The sequence below is a fragment of the Bombina bombina genome, unplaced genomic scaffold (genome assembly GCF_027579735.1).
Source record: "Bombina bombina isolate aBomBom1 unplaced genomic scaffold, aBomBom1.pri scaffold_452, whole genome shotgun sequence".
Classification (NCBI taxonomy): domain Eukaryota; kingdom Metazoa; phylum Chordata; class Amphibia; order Anura; family Bombinatoridae; genus Bombina; species Bombina bombina.
The window spans coordinates 136,401-156,852 of NW_026510872.1; the positions used below are offsets into that span (position 1 = coordinate 136,401).

Here is a 20,452-nt window from a genome sequence, read left to right on the forward strand (position 1 = left end):
GGTACTAGAATGGAGCCATAAATTACTTTTCGCTGTCGGCCGCTTTGGTAGCTTACGGCTCCATTTATAACGGCTCAATGGAAACAAGCACTTTTGTCACAATTTAAGGAATTTTGAGGAAAGTAGCTTTAATCTCTAGGAACGTACAATTGTTTTCATTGTAAGAGCAATCAAATTGTGAAAGTCATTACCTAAGGAGGTAGTAAATGCCTATACCTTAGATACATTTAAAAAGCGCTTAGATACATTTCTGGCTAGAAACAGAATTCAGGGATACGATTGCTTGTGTTTTAAATGGATCAGCTTTTAAATTGTATTACTTTAAGCGCAATTGGAGCTTCTTTATTGAAAATGGAGTAGGATCTGTATAATTTGATCGACATATCTTCTTTTAACCTCATCTACTATGTAGAATAATTTATATCACCTTAAAAATAGTGATGAAAATGTCATATGTGCAGAAAAAATTCAGACTGTATTCTAAATAAAATGCATTTTTTATTGTACAACCGTTTTTATACACAGTATTAAAAATAAAACCAGAATCTGAGTTTTTCATCACATAAAATAGAGTTTCCATAAAAGAGCCATCAAGTTAAATATTCAATTAACAAGTTACATCTATACATGCTGATACTGACCAAAGAAATTATTTGGATTGATCACCTTAGTACCTTTTATTCCCACACCTCCTAAAACCTCTGATTAAAAGTGCTTTTATCCTTCAATTATAGAGCAAATTCTGTAGTCAGAAGCCATTGATTAGCTGCTGGTGAACGCCATTCTCATCGATGGTTAGTGGTGTTTGGAATGCCTCATTCTGGACAAATGGCTCCAACCCCTGAGGCAAGAGTGGAGAGAGAATCAATATATAAATCAATGCAAGGACAACAACATATACATTCATATAACTGGGGAGTATAGAAGGGAATGGTAAACTGTAGGGTTTAGGGTTGGTTAGCTATATTTAGAAGAGATTACATGTTATTACCTCACCAGCATAGGAAATGAGAGGAGATATTTCACACTGGATTGGTTGATCACAAGCATCCTTTAAGCTGATGAGAGATAAATAATGTCAGAAAGTGTAAAGACTAAACAATGGCACAACAATACTTCAATATGTCTTTAAAGTAAGATAATGTTCATTTTTACAATGTTCGTGAAAGCTATAAGTAAAAGCAATAGCAGACTAGAGTCCTTATCCAGATAATACAGAATAAAGTCATGCAGAAACACCAGATCATGCATTGTCCCATAGTAAATGTATTTACACAGGCTCAGAAAATTCCCTGGAGGAAAATATTAGCCATAGTAGGACATAGGATAATTCCCTTATTTAAGGTGAAAAATCAATAGACAAGATATAGAAATTATGGTCCCTACTAAGCGGTTACTTTTCAGTTCTCTTTTTCTGCCGGATACATTTATTTTTCATACAAATGGTAAGGGACGGGCGAGTGCTACTTCAGGATTTAATTTCCATTTATCTTTGCTCAGTGGCACTCACAAATGAAGAAGCAAACGCAGGCAAAATTAAAAAACAATTAAACTAAGGAAAATTAACTGAAAAGCCTTCAGAACCCTGACACCAAATTAGGCATCTGCAAGTGCAAGGGGGATTTATAGCTCACCTAAGGCAAATAGTAAACAGAAAAAAAAGAAGTCAATATTAGGAATGCCACCTGCAAAGTTTCAAAGGAAAAGGCCATTACAGCTTCAAACACAAAGGTAAATCTCAGAGAGGCATTAACTATTTAAGACTGGACTAAATATGTGCCATAGTTGGAGATCAAAAAATAATAAAAAGGAGAAAGTCCAGCTTTCTTAAAATTAGGTCTTACAAGTTTTGCTCACCTGTAAAACTGAAAATTGTATTAACAAATTTGATTCATTTTCTTGGTAACCTTTGTTGAAGGAGAGCAATGCTCTACTGGGGCATCGCTGAACATATTGGGCGAGACTGACAAGCAGCTAGCTCACAGCAGTGCATTGCTTCTGAGACTACCTATGTATGCTTTGCAACTATGGATACCAAGAGAACGAAGCAAATTAGATAAGAATTAAATTGGAAAATTGTTAAAAATCCCATATTTTTTATGTATCCTGAAAGTTTAATTTTGACTTTACTGTCTCTTTAATGTCATTGCTCCCCTGCAAATCTATGTATACAGAATTAACCCATAGTAAGTTTCAAGAAGCTCACTGAATAGAAGATGGTTTGGAGTGGAATAAATCTGCACATTGCCCTTCCCTCCTCACACTTAGGTCCAACAGTAAAAATTAAATATCTTTGTTTTAAAGGGCCATGATACCCAAATGTTGAAACACTTGAAAGTGATGCAGCATAGCTGTAAAAAGCGGACTAGAAAATATCACCTGAACATCTCTATATAAAAAAAGAAAGATATTTTACCTCAAAAAATCCTCAGTAGCCACATCCCATTGTAAAGGACTTCTAAGCAGCAAATTAGTATGTCTGTCCCGGGACAGCCGAAGGGATGAGCCTTGTGCACTCATCTTATTTCCCTATTCAGTTTAGGGAAGTTTACTATGAAATCTCATGAGAGTTAAAGGGACACTGAACCCAATTTTTTTCTTTCGCGATTCAGATAGAGCATGCAATTTTAAGCAACTTTTTAATTTACTCCTATTATAAATTTTTATTCATTCTCTTACTATCTTTATTTTAAAAAGAAGGCATCTAAGCTTTTTTATTAGTTCAGTCCCATGGACAGCACTTTGTTATTGGTGGATTAATTTATCCACCAATCAGCAAGAACAACCCTGGTTGTTTACCAAAAATGGGCCGGCATCTAAACGTATAGTCTTGCATTTCAAATAAAGATACCAAGAGAATGAAGAACATTTGATAATAGGAGTAAATTAGAAAGTTGCTTAAAATTGCATGCTCTATTTGAATCATGAAAGAAAAAATTTGGGTTCAGTGTCCCTTTAAGTGAAATCTCATGATATCAGAGTAAAAAAAGAGTTAATGACCTCAGCACTGCTGATGCTAATTGGCTGCTGTTCATTTCTTCATTTTTATTTTACCTGCAGCTGAGCAACAGCTGAAGTATAACTTTTTACACAGAACTTACTCTGCTGAGCTGAGGAAATTGTGAGATAAAATATCTTTTTTTTACATAGAGATGCTCAGGTGATATTTTTCATTCAGCTTTTTACAGCTATACTGCATCAGTTTCAAGTGATTTAGCATATGAATATTATGTCCCTTTAATTAAATAAAACTATTTAATTGTATATGATAATGGTTATTTTTCTTTAGTTAAATAAAACTAAATTGTTACTATTAAAGTAATCATCATTTTGCTCCTGTACAGCTGATCAACCTCTGACATAATAAAAGGAAGGTGAAAATGCTAAATGGGAGGTATAAACCAGTAATACTGGCAAAATAATAACAACATCCTACTCTGGACAGAACATCAAATGATCTGGTGCATTAAACAGACAATGGCACTGTGACCATCTCGCATACAACAATGTATATTATCCTGCTGCAATGTACACAGCAGAGCACCCTATCTAGAAGGCAAGAAAAGGAAAAAAATAATGGGCTTAGGTCTCTGTCAATTCCCTCTAAAGTTAAACAAGTTTGTTGTTAAGCACGCTAGGGTCATGTACGATAGCTAGTTATTGGCAAATCAAATATAAAAAAACATTTCTCTACTTGAGCATAAGAGCGCAATGTATATCAAGAGTGACTTCATTTACTTGAATGCAGATAGGATGAGATATACACTCACCGGCCACTTTATTAGGTACACCTTGCAAGTACCGGGTTGGACCCCCTTTTGCCTTCAGAACTGCCTTAATTCTTTGTGGCATAGATTCAACAAGGTGTTGTAAACATTCCTTAAACATTTTGGTCCATATTGAAATGATAGCATTGCACAGTTGCTGCAGATTTGTCGGCCGCACATCCATGATGCAAATCTCCTGTTCCACAACATCCCAAAGGTACTCTATTGGATTATGATCTAGTGACTGTGGAGGCCATTGGAGTACAGAGAACTTATGTTCAAGAAACCAGTTTGAGATGATTTGAGCTTTGTGACATGGTGCATTATCCTGCTGGAAGTAGCCATCAGCAGATGGGTAAACAATAGTCATAAAGGGATGGACATGGTCAGCAACAATACTCAGGTAGACCGTGGCATTTAAACAATGCTCAATTGGTACTAAGGGGCCCAAAGTGTGCCAAGAAAATATCCCCCACACCATTACGCCACCAGCCTGAACCGTTGATACAAGGCAGGATGGATCCATGCTTTCATGTTTACACCAAATTCTGACCCTACCATTTGAATGTCGCAGCTGAAATAGAGAGACTCATCAGACCAGGCAACGCTTTTCCAATATACTATTGTCCAATTTTGGTGAGCCTGTGCGAATTGTAGCCTCAGTTTCCTGTTCTTATTTGACAGGAGTGGCACCAGTTGTGGTCTTCTGTAGCCCATCTGCTTCAAGGTTCGAGGTGTTGTGTGCGTTCAGAGATGGTAGTCTGCATACCTTTTTTGTAACGTTTGAGTTACTGTTGCCATTCTATCATCTTGAACCAGTCTGCCCATTCTCCTCTGACATCAACAAAAAAATAGTTGTCCACACAATTGCCTCTTACTGGATATTTTCTCTTTTTCGGACCATTCTCTGTAAACCCTAGAGATGGTTGTGCATGAAAATCACAGTAGATCAACAGTTTTTGAAATACTCAGACCAGGTTGTCTGGCACCAACAACCATGCCACGTTCAACGTCACTTAAATCCCTTTTCCTCCCTATTCTGATGCCCGGTTCAAATAACATAATTTATGTAAGAACTTAACTGATAAATTCATTTCTTTCATATTAGCAAGAGTCCATGAGCTAGTGACGTATGGGATATACATTCCTACCAGGAGGGGCAAAGTTTCCCAAACCTCAAAATGCCTATAAATACACCCCTCACCACACCCACAAATCAGTTTAACGAATAGCCAAGAAGTGGGGTGATAAGAAAAAAGTGTGAAGCATAAATATAAGGAATTGGAATAATTGTGCTTTATACAAAAAAATCATAACCACCACAAAAAAAGGTGGGCCTCATGGACTCTTGCTAATATGAAAGAAATGAATTTATCAGGTAAGTTCTTACATAAATTATGTTTTCTTTCATGTAATTAGCAAGAGTCCATGAGCTAGTGACGTATGGGATAATGACTACCCAAGATGTGGATCTTCCACGCAAGAGTCACTAGAGAGGGAGGGATAAAATAAAGACAGCCAATTCCGCTGAAAATAATCCACACCCAAACAAAGTTTAAAACTTATAATGAAAAAAACTGAAATTATAAGCAGAAGAATCAAACTGAAACAGCTGCCTGAAGTACTTTTCTACCAAAAACTGCTTCAGAAGAAGAAAACACATCAAAATGGTAGAATTTAGTAAAAGTATGCAAAGAAGACCAAGTTGCTGCTTTGCAAATCTGAACAACCAAAGCTTCATTCCAAAACGCCCAGGAAGTAGAAACTGACCTAGTAGAATGAGCTGTAATCCTTTGAGGCGGAGTTTTACCCAACTCGACATAAGCATGATGAAATAAAGATTTCAACCAAGATGCCAAAGAAATGGCAGAAGCCTTCTGACCTTTCCTAGAACCGGAAAAGATAACAAATAGACTAGAAGTCTTTTGAAAATTCTTAGTAGCTTCAACATAATATTTCAAAGCTCTAACTACATCCAAAGAAAGCAATGATTTCTCCTAAGAATTCTTAGGATTAGGACATAATGAAGGAACCACAATTTCTCTACTAATGTTGTTAGAATTCACAACCTTAGGTAAAAAATTTAAAAGAAGTTCGCAACACCGCCTTATCCTGATGAAAAATCAGAAAAGGAGACTCACAAGAAAGAGCAGATAATTCAGAAACTCTTCTGGCAGAAGAGATGGCCAAAAGGAACAAAACTTTTCAAGAAAGTAATTAAATGACCAAAGAATGCATAGGTTCAAACAGAGGAGCTTGAAGAGCCCCCAGAACCAAATTCAAACTCCAAGGAGGAGAAATTGACTTAATGACAGGTTTTATACGAACCAAAGCTTGTACAAAACAATGAATATCAGGAAGATTAACAATCTTTCTGTGAAAAAGAACAGAAAGAGCAGAGATTTGTCTTTTCAAGGAACTTGCAGACAAACCTTTATCCAAACCATCCTGAAGAAACTGTAAAATTCTCGGAATTCTAAAAGAATGCCAGGAAAAAAGATGAGAAAGACACCAAGAAATATAAGTCTTCCAGACTATAATATATCTCCCTAGATACGGATTTACGAGCCTGTAACATAGTAAAAATCACAGAGTCAGAGAAACCTCTTTGACCAAGAATCAAGCGTTCAATCTCCATACCTTTAAATTTAAGGATTTGAGATCCTGATGGAAAAAAAGGACCTTGTGACAGAAGGTCTGGTCTTAACGGAAGAGTCCACGGTTGGCAAGAGGCCATCCGGACAGGATCCGCATACCAAAAACCTGTGAGGCCATGCTGGAGCCACCAGCAGAACAAATGAGCATTCCTTCAGAATCTTGGAGATCACTCTTGGAAGAAGAACTAGAGGCGGAAAGATATAGGCAGGATGATACTTCCAAGGAAGTGACAATGCATCCACTGCTTCCGCTTGAGGATCCCTGGATCTGGACAGATACCTGGGAAGTTTCTTGTTTAGATGAGAAGCCATCAGATCTATTTCTGGAAGACCCCATATTTGAACAATCTGAAGAAATACCTCTGGGAGAAGAGACCATTCGCCCAGATGAAACGTGTGGCGACTGAGATAATCCGCTTCCCAATTGTCTATACCTGGGATATGAACCGCAGAAACTAGACAGGAGCTGGATTCCGCCCATACCGGAATTCGAGATACTTCTTTCATAGCCAGAGGACTGTGAGTCCCTCCTTGATGATTGATGTATGCCACAGTTGTGACATTGTCTGTCTGAAAACAAATGAATGATTCTCTCTTTAGAAGAGGCCAAGACTGAAGAGCTCTGAAAATTGCACGGAGTTCCAAAATATTGATCGGTAATCTCACCTGAGATTCCCAAACCCCTTGTGCTGTCAGAGACCCCCACACAGCTCCCTAACCTGTAGCACTTGCATCTGTTGAAATTACAGTCCAGGTCGGAAGAACAAAAGAAGCCCCCTGAACTAAACGATGGTGATCTGTCCACCACGTCAGAGAGTGTCGTACAATCGGTTTTAAAGATAATAATTGAGATATCTTTGTGTAATCCCTGCACCACTGGTTCAGCATACAGAGCTGAAGAGGCCGCATGTGAAAACGAGCAAAGGGGATCGCGTCCGATGCCGCAGTCATAAGACCTAGAATTTCTATGCATAAGGCTACCGAAGGGAAAAATTGTGACTGAAGGTTTCGACAAGCTGATATCAACTTTAGACATCTCATGTCTATCAAAGATAGAGTTATGGATACTGAATCTATCTGAAAACCTAAAAAGGTTACCTAAGTCTGAGGAATCAATGAACTTTTTGGTAAATTGATCCTCCAACCATGAAGTTGAAGAAACAACACAAGTCGATTCGAATGAGATTCTGCTAAATGTGAAGACTGAGCAAGTACCAAGATATCGTCCAAATAAGGAATACCACAATACCCTGTTCTCTGATTACAGACAGAAGGGCACCGAGAACCTTCGTAAAAATTCTTGGAGCTGTAGCTAGGCCAAACAGCAGAGCCACAAACTGGTAATGATTGTCTAGGAAAGAGAATCTCAGAAACTGATAGTGATCTGGATGAATCGGAATATGCAGATATGCATCCTGTAAATCTATAGTAGACATATAATGCCCTTGTTGAACAAAAGGCAGGATAGTCCTTACAGTTACCATTTTGAATGTTGGAATCCTTACATAACGATTCAATATTTTTAGATCCAGAACTGATCTGAAGGAATTTTCCTTCTTTGGTACAATGAAGAGATTTGAATAAAACCCTAGTCCCTGTTCCAGAACTGGAACTGGCAAAATTACTCCAGTCAACTCTAGATCTGAAACACATTTCAGAAATGCTTGAGCCTTCGCTGGGTTTACTGGGACACGGGAAAGAAAAAATCTCTTAGCAGGAGGCCTTATCTTGAAGCCAATTCTGTACCCTTCTGAAACAATGTTCTAAATCCAAAGATTGTGAACGGAATTGATCTAAATTTCTTAGAAAAAACGTAATCTGCCCCCTACCAGCTGAGCTGGAATGAGGGCCGCACCTTCATGTGGATTTAGGAGCTGGCTTTGATTTTCTAAAAGGCTTGGATTTATTCCAGACTGGAGATGGTTTCCAAACTGATACCGCTCCTGAGGATGAAGGATCAGGTTTTTGTTAATTGTTGTGACGAAAGGAACGAAAAACGATTATTACCCTGGAAAGAAAGGGAAAGCAGCGTAGATTTAGAAGACATATCAGCTTTCCAAGACTTAAGCCATAAAGCTCTTCTAGCTAAAATAGCTAGAGACATATACCTGACATCAACTCTAATGATATCAAAGATGGCATTACAAATAAAATTATTAGCATGTTGAAGAAAAAATGCTATGAGAATTATGATCTGTTACTTGTTGCGCTAAAGCTTCTAACCAAAAGATGAAGCTGCAGCAACATCCGCTAAAGATATAGCAGGTCTAAGAAGATTATCTGAACACAAGTAAGCTTTTCTTAGAAAGGATTCAATTTTCCTATCTAAAGGATCCTTAAGAAAGTACCATCTGCCGTAGGAATAGTAGTACGCTTAGCAAGAGTAGAGACAGCCCCATCAACCTTAGGGATTTTGTCCCAAAACTCTAATCTGTCAGATGGCACAGGATATAATTGCTTAAAACGTTTAGAAGGAGTAAATGAATTACCCAAATTATTCCATTCCCTGGAAATTACTTCAGAAATAGCACTAGGGACAGGAAAAAACTTCTGGAATAACTATAGGAGATTTAAAAACCTTATTTAAACGTTTAGATTTAGTAACAAGAGGAGTAGAATCCTCTATTTCTAATGCAATTAGGACTTCTTTAAGTAAAGAACGAATAAATTTCATTTTAAATAAATATGAAGATTTATCAGCATCAACCTCTGAGACAGAATCCTCTGAATCATAAGAACCATTATCAGAATCAGAATGATGATGTTCATTTAAAAATTCATCTGAAAAATGAGAAGTTTTAAAAGACTTTTTACGTTTACTAGAAGGAGGAATAACAGACATAGCCTTCTTAATGGATTAGAAACAAAATCTCTTATGTTATCAGGAACACTCTGAGTATTAGATGTTGACAGAACAGCAACAGGTAATGTAACAGTACTAAAGGAAATAATATCTGCATTTAACAGTTTGTCATGACAAAACAGTACAAACAACAGCTGGAGGAACAGATACCATAAGTTTACAGTAGATACACTTAGCTTTGGTAGCTCCAGCCCCAGGCAGCGATTTCCAGAAGTATCTTCTGACTCAGTTTCAACGTGGGACATCTTGCAATATGTAATAGAAAAAACAACATATAAAGCAAAATTGATCAAATTCCTTAAATGACAGTTTCAGGAATGGGAAAAAATGCCAGTGAACAAGCTTCTAGCAACCAGAAGCAATAAAAAATGAGACTTAAATAATGTGGAGACAATAGTAACGCCCATATTTTTTTAGCGCCAAAAATGACGCCCACATTATTTGGCTCCTAAATGCTTTTGGCGCCAAAAATGACGCCACATCCGGAACGCCGACACTTTTGGCGCAAAAGAACGTAAAAAATGACGCAACTTCTGGCGACACGTATGACGCCGGAAACAGAAAATTTTTTTTTTGCGCCAAAAAAGTCAGCGCCAAGAATGACGCAATAAAATTAAGCATTTTCAGCCCCCGCGAGCCTAACAGCCCTTAGGGAAAAAACATAATTTATGTAAGAACTTACCTGATAAATTCATTTCTTTCATATTAGCAAGAGTCAATGAGCTAGTGACGTATGGGATATACATTCCTACCAGGAGGGGCAAAGTTTCCCAAACCTCAAAATGCCTACAAATACACCCCTCACCACACCCACAAATCAGTTTAACGAATAGCCAAGAAGTGGGGTGATAAGAAAAAAAGTGCGAAGCATAAATATAAGGAATTGGAATAATTGTGCTTTATACAAAAAAATCATAACCACCACAAAAAAGGGTGGGCCTCATGGACTCTTGCTAATATGAAAGAAATTAATTTATCAGGTAAGTTCTTACATAAATTATGTTTTCTTTCATGTAATTAGCAAGAGTCCATGAGCTAGTGACGTATGGGATAATGACTACCCAAGATGTGGATCTTCCACGCAAGAGTCACTAGAGAGGGAGGGATAAAATAAAGACAGCCAATTCCGCTGAAAAAAATCCACACCCAAAAATAAAGTTTAAATCTTATAAAGAAAAAAACTGAAAATCTAAGCAGAAGATTCAAACTGAAATAGCTGCCTGAAGTACTTTTCTACCAAAAACTGCTTCAGAAGAAGAAAACACATCAAAATGGTAGAATTTAGTAAAAGTATGCAAAGAAGACCAAGTTGCTGCTTTGCAAATCTGATCAACCGAAGCTTTATTCCTAAACGCCCAGGAAGTAGAAACTGACCTAGTAGAATGAGCTGTAATCCTTTGAGGCGGAGTTTTACCCGACTCGACATAAGCATGATGAATTAAAGATTTCAACCAAGATGCCAAAGAAATGGCAGAGGCCTTCTGACCTTTCCTAGAACCGGAAAAGATAACAAATAGACTAGAAGTCTTTCGGAAATTTTTAGTAGCTTCAACATAATATTTCAAAGCTCTAACTACATCCAAAGAATGCAATGATTTCTCCTTAGAATTCTTAGGATTAGGACATAATGAAGGAACCACAATTTCTCTACTAATGTTAGAATTCACAACCTTAGGTAAAAATTTAAAAGAAGTTCGCAACACCGCCTTATCCTGATGAAAAATCAGAAAAGGAGACTCACAAGAAAGAGCAGATAATTCAGAAACTCTTCTGGCAGAAGAGATGGCCAAAAGGAACAAAACTTTCCAAGAAAGTAATTTAATGTCCAATGAATGCATAGGTTCAAATGGAGGAGCTTGAAGAGCCCCCAGAACCAAATTCAAACTCCAAGGAGGAGAAATTGACTTAATGACAGGTTTTATACGAACCAAAGCTTGTACAAAACAATGAATATCAGGAAGATTAGCAATCTTTCTGTGAAAAAGAACAGAAAGAGCAGAGATTTGTCCTTTCAAGGAACTTGCAGACAAACCTTTATCCAAACCATCCTGAAGAAACTGTAAAATTCTCGGAATTCTAAAAGAATGCCAGGAAAAATGATGAGAAAGACACCAAGAAATATAAGTCTTCCAGACTCTATAACATATCTCCCTAGATACGGATTTACGAGCCTGTAACATAGTAGTAATCACAGAGTCAGAGAAACCTCTTTGACTAAGAATCAAGCGTTCAATCTCCATACCTTTAAATTTAAGGATTTGAGATCCTGATGGAAAAAAGGACCTTGCGACAGAAGGTCTGGTCTTAACGGAAGTCCACGGTTGGCAAGAGGCCATCCGGACAAGATCCGCATACCAAAACCTGTGAGGCCATGCTGGAGCCACCAGCAGAACAAACGAGCATTCCTTCAGAATCTTGGAGATTACTCTTGGAAGAAGAACTAGAGGCGGAAAGATATAGGCAGGATGATACTTCCAAGGAAGTGACAATGCATCCACTGCTTCCGCTTGAGGATCCCTGGATCTGGACAGATACCTGGGAAGTTTCTTGTTTAGATGAGAGGCCATCAGATCTATTTCTGGAAGTCCCCACATTTGAACAATCTGAAGAAATACCTCTGGGTGAAGAGACCATTCGCCCGGATGTAACGTTTGGCGACTGAGATAATCCGCTTCCCAATTGTCTATACCTGGGATATGAACCGCAGAAACTAGACAGGAGCTGGATTCCGCCCAAACCAGAATTCGAGATACTTCTTTCATAGCCAGAGGACTGTGAGTCCCTCCTTGATGATTGATGTATGCCACAGATGTGACATTGTCTGTCTGAAAACAAATGAACGATTCTCTCTTTAGAAGAGGCCATGACTGAAGAGCTCTGAAAATTGCACGGAGTTCCAAAATATTGATCGGTAATCTCACCTCCTGAGATTCCCAAACCCCTTGTGCTGTCAGAGACCCCCACACAGCTCCCCAACCTGTAAGACTTGCATCTGTTGAAATTACAGTCCAGGTCGGAAGAACAAAAGAAGCCCCCTGAACTAAACGATGGTGATCTGTCCACCATGACAGAGAGTGTCGTACAATCGGTTTTAAAGATATTGAGATATCTTTGTGTAATCCCTGCACCATTGGTTCAGCATACAGAGCTGAAGAGGTCGCATGTGAAAACGAGCAAAGGGGATCGCGTCCGATGCAGCAGTCATAAGACCTAGAATTTCCATGCATAAGGCTACCGAAGGGAATGATTGTGACTGAAGGTTTCGACAAGCTGATATCAATTTTAGACGTCTCTTGTCTGTCAAAGACAGAGTCATGGACACTGAATCTATCTGGAAACCTAAAAAGGTTACCCTTGTCTGAGGAATCAATGAACTTTTTGGTAAATTGATCCTCCAACCATGATCTTGAAGAAACAACACAAGTCGATTCGTATGAGATTCTGCTAAATGTGAAGACTGAGCAAGTACCAAGATATCGTCCAAATAAGGAAATACCACAATACCCTGTTCTCTGATTACAGACAGAAGGGCACTGAGAACCTTTGTAAAAATTCTTGGAGCTGTTGCTAGGCCAAACGGTAGAGCCACAAACTGGTAATGCTTGTCTAGGAAAGAGAATCTCAGAAACTGATAGTGATCTGGATGAATCGGAATATGCAGATATGCATCCTGTAAATCTATTGTAGACATATAATGCCCTTGCTGAACAAAAGGCAGAATAGTCCTTACAGTTACCATTTTGAATGTTGGTATCCTTACATAACGATTCAATATTTTTAGATCCAGAACTGGTCTGAAGGAATTCTCCTTCTTTGGTACAATGAAGAGATTTGAATAAAACCCCAGCCCCTGTTCCAGAACTGGAACTGGCATAATTACTCCAGCCAACTCTAGATCTGAAACACATTTCAGAAATGCTTGAGCCTTCGCTGGGTTTACTGGGACACGGGAAAGAAAAAATCTCTTTGCAGGAGGCCTTATCTTGAAGCCAATTCTGTACCCTTCTGAAACAATGTTCTGAATCCAAAGATTGTGAACGGAATTGATCCAAATTTCTTTGAAAAAACGTAATCTGCCCCCTACCAGCTGAGCTGGAATGAGGGCCGCACCTTCATGTGGACTTAGGAGCTGGCTTAGGTTTTCTAAAAGGCTTGGATTTATTCCAGACTGGAGATGGTTTCCAAACTGATACTGCTCCTGAGGATGAAGGATCAGGCTTTTGTTCCTTGTTGTGACGAAAGGAACGAAAATGATTATTAGATCTAAATTTACCTTTAGATCTTTAATCCTGTGGTAAAAAAGTTCCTTTCCCTCCAGTAACAGTTGAGATAATAGAATCCAACTGAGAACCAAATAATTTATTACCCTGGAAAGAAAGGGAAAGCAGAGTAGACTTGGAAGACATATCAGCATTCCAAGTTTTAAGCCATAAAGCTCTTCTAGCTAAAATAGCTAGAGACATATACCTGACATCAACTCTAATGATATCAAAAATGGCATCACAAATAAAATTATTAGCATGTTGAAGAAGATTAATAATGCTATGAGAATTATGATCTGTTACTTGTTGCGCTAAAGCTTCTAACCAAAAAGTTGAAGCTGCAGCAACATCCGCTAAAGATATAGCAGGTCTAAGAAGATTACCTGAACACAAGTAAGCTTTTCTTAGAAAGGATTCAATTTTCCTATCTAAAGGATCCTTAAAGGAAGTACCATCTGCCGTAGGAATAGTAGTACGCTTAGCAAGAGTAGAGACAGCCCCATCAACCTTAGGGATTTTGTCCCAAAACTCTAATCTGTCAGATGGCACAGGATATAATTGCTTAAAACGTTTAGAAGGAGAAAATGAATTACCCAAATTATTCCATTCCCTGGAAATTACTTCAGAAATAGCATCAGGGACAGGAAAAACTTCTGGAATAACTACAGGAGATTTAAAAACCTTATCTAAACGTTTAGATTTAGTATCAAGAGGACTAGAATCCTCTATTTCTAATGCAATTAGGACTTCTTTAAGTAAAGAACGAATAAATTCCATTTTAAATAAATATGAAGATTTATCAGCATCAACCTCTGAGACAGAATCCTCTGAACCAGAAGAACCATTATCAGAATCAGAATGATGATGTTCATTTAAAAATTCATCTGAAAAATGAGAAGTTTTAAAAGACTTTTTAAGTTTACTAGAAGGAGGAATAACAGACATAGCCTTCTTAATGGATTTAGAAACAAAATCTCTTATGTTATCAGGAACACTCTGAGTATTAGATGTTGACGGAACAGCAACAGGTAATGGAACAGTACTAAAGGAAATATTATCTGCATTAACAAGTTTGTCATGACAATCAGTACAAACAACAGCTGGAGGAACAGATACCATAAGTTTACAGCAGATACACTTAGCTTTGGTAGCTCCAGCACCAGGCAGCGATTTTCCAGAAGTATCTTCTGACTCAGTTTCAACGTGGGACATCTTGCAATATGTAATAGAAAAAACAACATATAAAGCAAAAATTGATCAAATTCCTTAAATGACAGTTTCAGGAATGGGAAAAAATGCCAGTGAACAAGCTTCTAGCAACCAGAAGCAATAAATGAGACTTAAATAATGTGGAGACAATAATGACGCCCACATTATTTGGCGCCTAAATGCTTTTGGCGCCAAAAATGACGCCACATCCGGAACGCCGACACTTTTGGCGCAAAAGAACGTCAAAAATGACGCAACTTCCGGCGACACGTATGACGCCGGAAACAGAAAAAAAAAATTTGCGCCAAAAAAGTCCGCGCCAAGAATGACGCAATAAAATTAGGGATTTTCAGCCCCCGCGAGCCTAACAGCCCACAGGGAAAAAGTCAAATTTAAAGGTAAGAAAAAAATTGATTGATTCATATGCATTATCCCAAAAATGAAACTGACTGTCTGAAATAAGGAATGTTGAACATCCTGAGTCAAGGCAAATAAATGTTTGAATACATATATTTAGAACTTTATAAAAAAGTGCCCAACCATAGCTTAGAGTGTCACAGAAAATAAGATTTACTTACCCCAGGACACTCATCTACATGTTGTAGAAAGCCAAACCAGTACTGAAACGAAAATCAGCAGAGGTAATGGTATATAAATAAGAGTATATCGTCGATCTGAAAAGGGAGGTAAGAGATGAATCTCTACGACCGATAACAGAGAACCTATGAAATAGACCCCGTAGAAGGAGATCATTGAATTCAAATAGGCAATACTCTCTTCACATCCCTCTGACATTCACTGCACGCTGAGAGGAAAACCGGGCTCCAACCTGCTACGGAGCGCATATCAACGTAGAATCTAGCACAAACTTACTTCACCACCTCCATAGGAGGCAAAGTTTGTAAAAACTTATTTGTGGGTGTGGTGAGGGGTGTATTTATAGGCATTTTGAGGTTTGGGAAACTTTGCCCCTCCTGGTAGGAATGTATATCCCATACGTCACTAGCTCATGGACTCTTGCTAATTACATGAAAGAAATAAGATATATATATATATATATATATCTTAACTGTGAGCTTGCTGGTGAGTGCAGGGTTTTATTTATGTGTTGTATTAATTTGTTTTGTAATTCCCCTATGGTTCTTGCACCTACTCTGGACTGGGGTTAACTGCCTATGACTCAGTGGCACTCACAAAAAGCTGTGCTGTCACCAGAGCACCCAGGGCTGAGCATGTAGCTGGGTCATGGGATGTGTACCCGGTCCGGCCTTGGAGTGCAGTCCCCTTCCATGTTTTGTATATTTCTGGGTGATTACATATGCCTGTGCACCCCTCCCTTGTTCCCAGTTTGTTTGGCTTTGAGAGCTTGCATTGTGTGGCTGTGTTAGGGTCTCAGGTATTGGAAAGGAACTTGACGTGGTACCTGAGCTTGTCCCATTTGGCCAGATGCGGACCTTTCCATTTTTGGTTTTAAATCTTAACTGTGAGCTTGCTGGTGAGTGCAGGGTTTTCTGTATGTGTTGTATTAATTTGTTTTTTTATTTGTTTTGTAATTCCCCTATGGTTCTTGCACCCACTCCGGACTGGGGTTAACTGCCTATGACTCTGGTGACAGCACAGCTTTTTGTGAGAGTATATATATATATATATAAATAAATAAATAAATAGGTACCAGCTCAACCTAATCAAATGGCATATGGATTTACCCTAGATATGTAAATTAGGAAATTAGTAATATATTAGTAATATACTATAATATATTGAAAAAACAAAGTGGGGAGACAGAGAGAGAAAAGAAAATGTATGCTTACCTGATAAATTTAGACACTATGAGTCCACGGATTTCATCCTTACTTGTGGGATTTCACCTCCTGGTCAGCAGGAGGCGGCAAAGAGCACCACAGCAGAACTGCTATATATAGCTCCTCCCTTCCCTCCCACTCCAGTCATTTGACCGAAGTTAGGAAGAGAAAGGAAAAGCCAAGGTGCAGAGGTGTCTGAAGTTTACAAAAAATAATAACCTGTCTCAAAGAACAGGGCGGGCCGTGGACTCATCGTGTCTAAAAAGAAATACATTTATCAGGTAAGCATAAATTTTCTTTTCTTTTTAAAGACACAATGAGTCCACGGATTTTATCCTTACTTGTGGGATACAATACCAAAGCTAGAGTACACGGATGATAAGGAAGGGACAAGACAGGGAACCTAAACGGAAGGCACCACTGCTTGAAGAACCTTTCTCCTAAAAACAGCCTCAGCAAAAGTATCGAATTTGTAAAATTTAGAAAAAGTGTGAAGAGAGGACCAAGTTGCAGCCTTGCAAATTTGTTCTACAGAAGCTTCATTTTTGAATGCCTATGAGGAAGCAACAGCCCTAGTGGAATGAGCCGTAACTCATATGCAAAACGGATGATACTCTTCAGCCAAAAAGAAAGAGGTAGCCGTAGCTTTCTGACCCTTCCGTTTTCCAGAGAAAACGACAAAGAAGACGACTGACGAAAGTCCTTAGTCGCTTGTAAATAAAATTTTAAAGCACGGACCACGTCTAAATTGTGCAAAAGACGTTCCCTTTGAGAAGAAGGATTAGGACACAGGGAAGGAACAACAATCTCTTGATTAATGTCCCTGCTTGAAACAACCTTAGGAAGGAACCCTAGGTTAGTACGTAAAACTACCTTATCTGAATGAAAAATAAGGTAAGGAGAATTGAATTGTAATGCCGAAAGTTCAAACACTCTTCGAGCTGAAGAAATGGCAACAAAAAATAAAACTTTCGAAGATGATAACTTAATATCTAAGGAATGCATAGGCTCAAACAGAACCCCTTGAAGAACCTTGAGAACTAATTTCAGACTCCATGGAGGAGTAATTGGTTTAAACACAAAGCCTGTCAAAAGTATTGAACGTCTGGGACATCCGGCAGACGTTTGTGCAACAAAATAGATAAGGCAGAGATCTGACCCTTTAGGGAACTAGCCGATAAACCCTTCTCCAATCCTTCTTGGAGAAAGGACAAAATTCTGGGAATCCTAACTTTACTCCATGAGTAGCCCTTGGATTCACACCAATAAAGATATTTATGCCATATCTTATGGTAAATCTTTCTAGTCACAGGTTTACGAGCCTGGATCATGGTCTCTATGACCGAATCAGAAAACCCCCGCTTGGATAGAATTAAGCGTTCAATCTCCAAGCAGTCAGCTTCAGAGAAACTAGATTTGGGTGAAGGAAGGGCCCTTGAATGAGAAGGTCCTTCCTCAACGGAAATCTCCAAGGTGGCAGGGATGACATGTCCACCAGATCTGAATACCAAATCCTGCAAGGCCACGCAGGCGCAATGAGGATCACTGATGCCCTCTCCTGTTTGATTCTGGCAATGACTCGAGGAAGAAGCGCAAACTGAGGAAATAGGTATGCAAGATTGAAGGACCAAGGAACCGCCAGAGTATCTATAAGTTCTGCCTGGGGATCCCTGGACCTCGGCATTCTGATGAGATGCCATGAGAACCAACTCCGGCCGACCCCATTTGAGGATCAGGTTGGAAAACACTTCCGGATGGAGTTCCCACTCTCCTGGATAAAAAGTCTGTCTGCTCAGAAAATCCGCCTCCTAGTTGTCCACCCCTGGGATATGGATCGCCGACAGATGACAAGAATGGGCCTCCGCCCACCGGATTATCTTGGCTACCTTGGTCATTGCTAAGGAACTCCTTGTTCCTCCTTAATGATTGATGTAAGCTACTGTCGTTATGTTGTCGGTCTGGAATCTGATGAACTGGGCCAAAGCCAATTGAGGCCAGGCGAGCATAGAAGATCACTCTTAGTTCCAGGAGGTTTATAGGAAGAACAGATTCCGCTGGAGTCCACACTCCCTGAGCCTTCAGAGGACCCCAGACAGCTCCCCACCCTAGAAGGCTGGCATCTGTTGTCACAATCACCCAAGATGGTCTGTGAAAGCATGTTCCCTGGGATAGATGATCCAGGGACAACCACCATTGAATTGAATCCCTTGTTTCCTGCTCCAGGGTTATTCGAGGAGACAAGTCCATATAATCTCCATTCCACAGCCTGAGCATGTTTAACTGCAGAGGTCTGAGGTGAAACCGAGCAAACTGAATGATGTCCATTGCCGCCACCATCAGTCCGATTACTTCCATGCACTGTGCAACTGACGGCCGAGGATTGGACTGAAGGGCTCGACAGGTATCTAGAATCTTTGATTTCCTGACCTCTGTCAGAAAAATCCTCATGGATATAGAATCAATTACAGTTCCCAAGAAATTCACCCTTGCTTTCGGTATTAAGGAACTCTTTTCCAGATTTACCTTCCACCCGTGAGTTCTCAGGAAGGACAGTACAATGTCGGTATGGGACCTTGCTTGTTGACAAGATGGCGCCTGGATCAGAATATCGTCCAGATAAGGCGCCACCGCAATGCCCCATGGTCTTACAACTGCCAGTAAAGACCGCAGAACCTTTGTGAAAATTCTGGGTACCGTGGCCAGCCCGAAATGAAGAGCCACAAACTGAAAGTGTTTGTCCAGAAAAGCAAACCTTAGGAACTTGTGATGATCTCTGTGGATAGGAACATGAAGATATGCATCCTTCAAGTCCACTGTCGTCATATATTGACCCTCCTGGATCAATGGAAGAATGGTACGAATAGTTTCCATCTTGAATGATGGAACTCTGAGAAACTTGTTTAGACTCTTGAGATCTAATATAGGTCTGAAGGTTCCCTCTTTTTTGGGAACTACAAACAGATTTGAATAAAACTTAAAAATCCAAGGAGCGCCTAATGAGAAAGGCTAAGGATGTATATTTATAGTAATGTCATTTTAATTAACAAATAAAATGCATATATTCACAGTAAATACAATTGGATTAAAAATAAAAGTAAATATAAAAACATGGATCCATGTAATTAAAGAAAAGAAGAAAATACAAAGTGGTCTTGATTGTACAATCTGTTAACTTGATTATAATCGTAATTGGTAATGTCCAGTTCTGATTAGTTCCTTATAGAATAGAAAAAACTTAATTTATGTAATAATTTACCTGATAAATTCATTTCTTTCATATTGGCAAGAGTCCATGAGCTAGTGACGTATGGGATATACAATCCTACCAGGAGGGGCAAAGTTTCCCAAACCTCAAAATGCCTATAAATACACCCCTCACCACACCCACAATTCAGTTTAACAAATAGCAAAGAAGTGGGGTGATAAAGAAAGGAGTAAAAAAGCATCAATAAAGGATTTGGAATAATTGTGCTTTATACAAAAATTCATAACCACCATAAAAAGGGTGGGCCTCATTGACTCTTGCCAATATGAAAGAAATGAATTTATCAGGTAAATTCTTACATAAATTATGTTTTCTTTCATGTAATTGGCAAGAGTCCATGAGCTAGTGACATATGGGATAGCAAATACCCAAGATGTGGAACTCCAAGCAAGAGTCACTAGAGAGGGAGGGATAAAAATAAAGACAGCCAATTCCACTGAAAAAAATTAATCCACAACCCAAATCATAAGTTTTAATCTTCTAAAGAAAAAAACTGAAATTATAAGCAGAAGAATCAAACTGAAACAGCTGCCTGAAGAATTTTTCTACCAAAAACTGCTTCTGAAGAAGAAAAAACATCAAAATTGGTAGAATTTAGTAAATAGGGAAGAGTAGAAGACAGGTGCA

General features: G+C 38.8%; 1 protein-coding gene across 3 annotated transcripts in view; it reads right to left on the minus strand.

Annotated features, from left to right (window-relative positions):
* Positions 1-478: 478 nt before the first annotated feature.
* The window catches only part of UAP1 (UDP-N-acetylglucosamine pyrophosphorylase 1), a 231,064-nt gene continuing 211,090 nt past the window's right edge, over positions 479-20,452 (minus strand). For 2 of the 3 annotated variants that reach the window (XM_053696348.1, XM_053696350.1), the window contains exons 9-10: positions 992-1,058; positions 479-841 (exon numbers count right to left, since the gene is read on the minus strand). In XM_053696348.1, coding sequence (XP_053552323.1) covers positions 749-841; positions 992-1,058 — 160 coding nt within the window. In that variant the 3' untranslated portion in view covers positions 479-748. The remainder of the gene's footprint in view (positions 842-991; positions 1,059-20,452) is intronic. The other variant, XM_053696349.1, reaches the window with a different exon arrangement.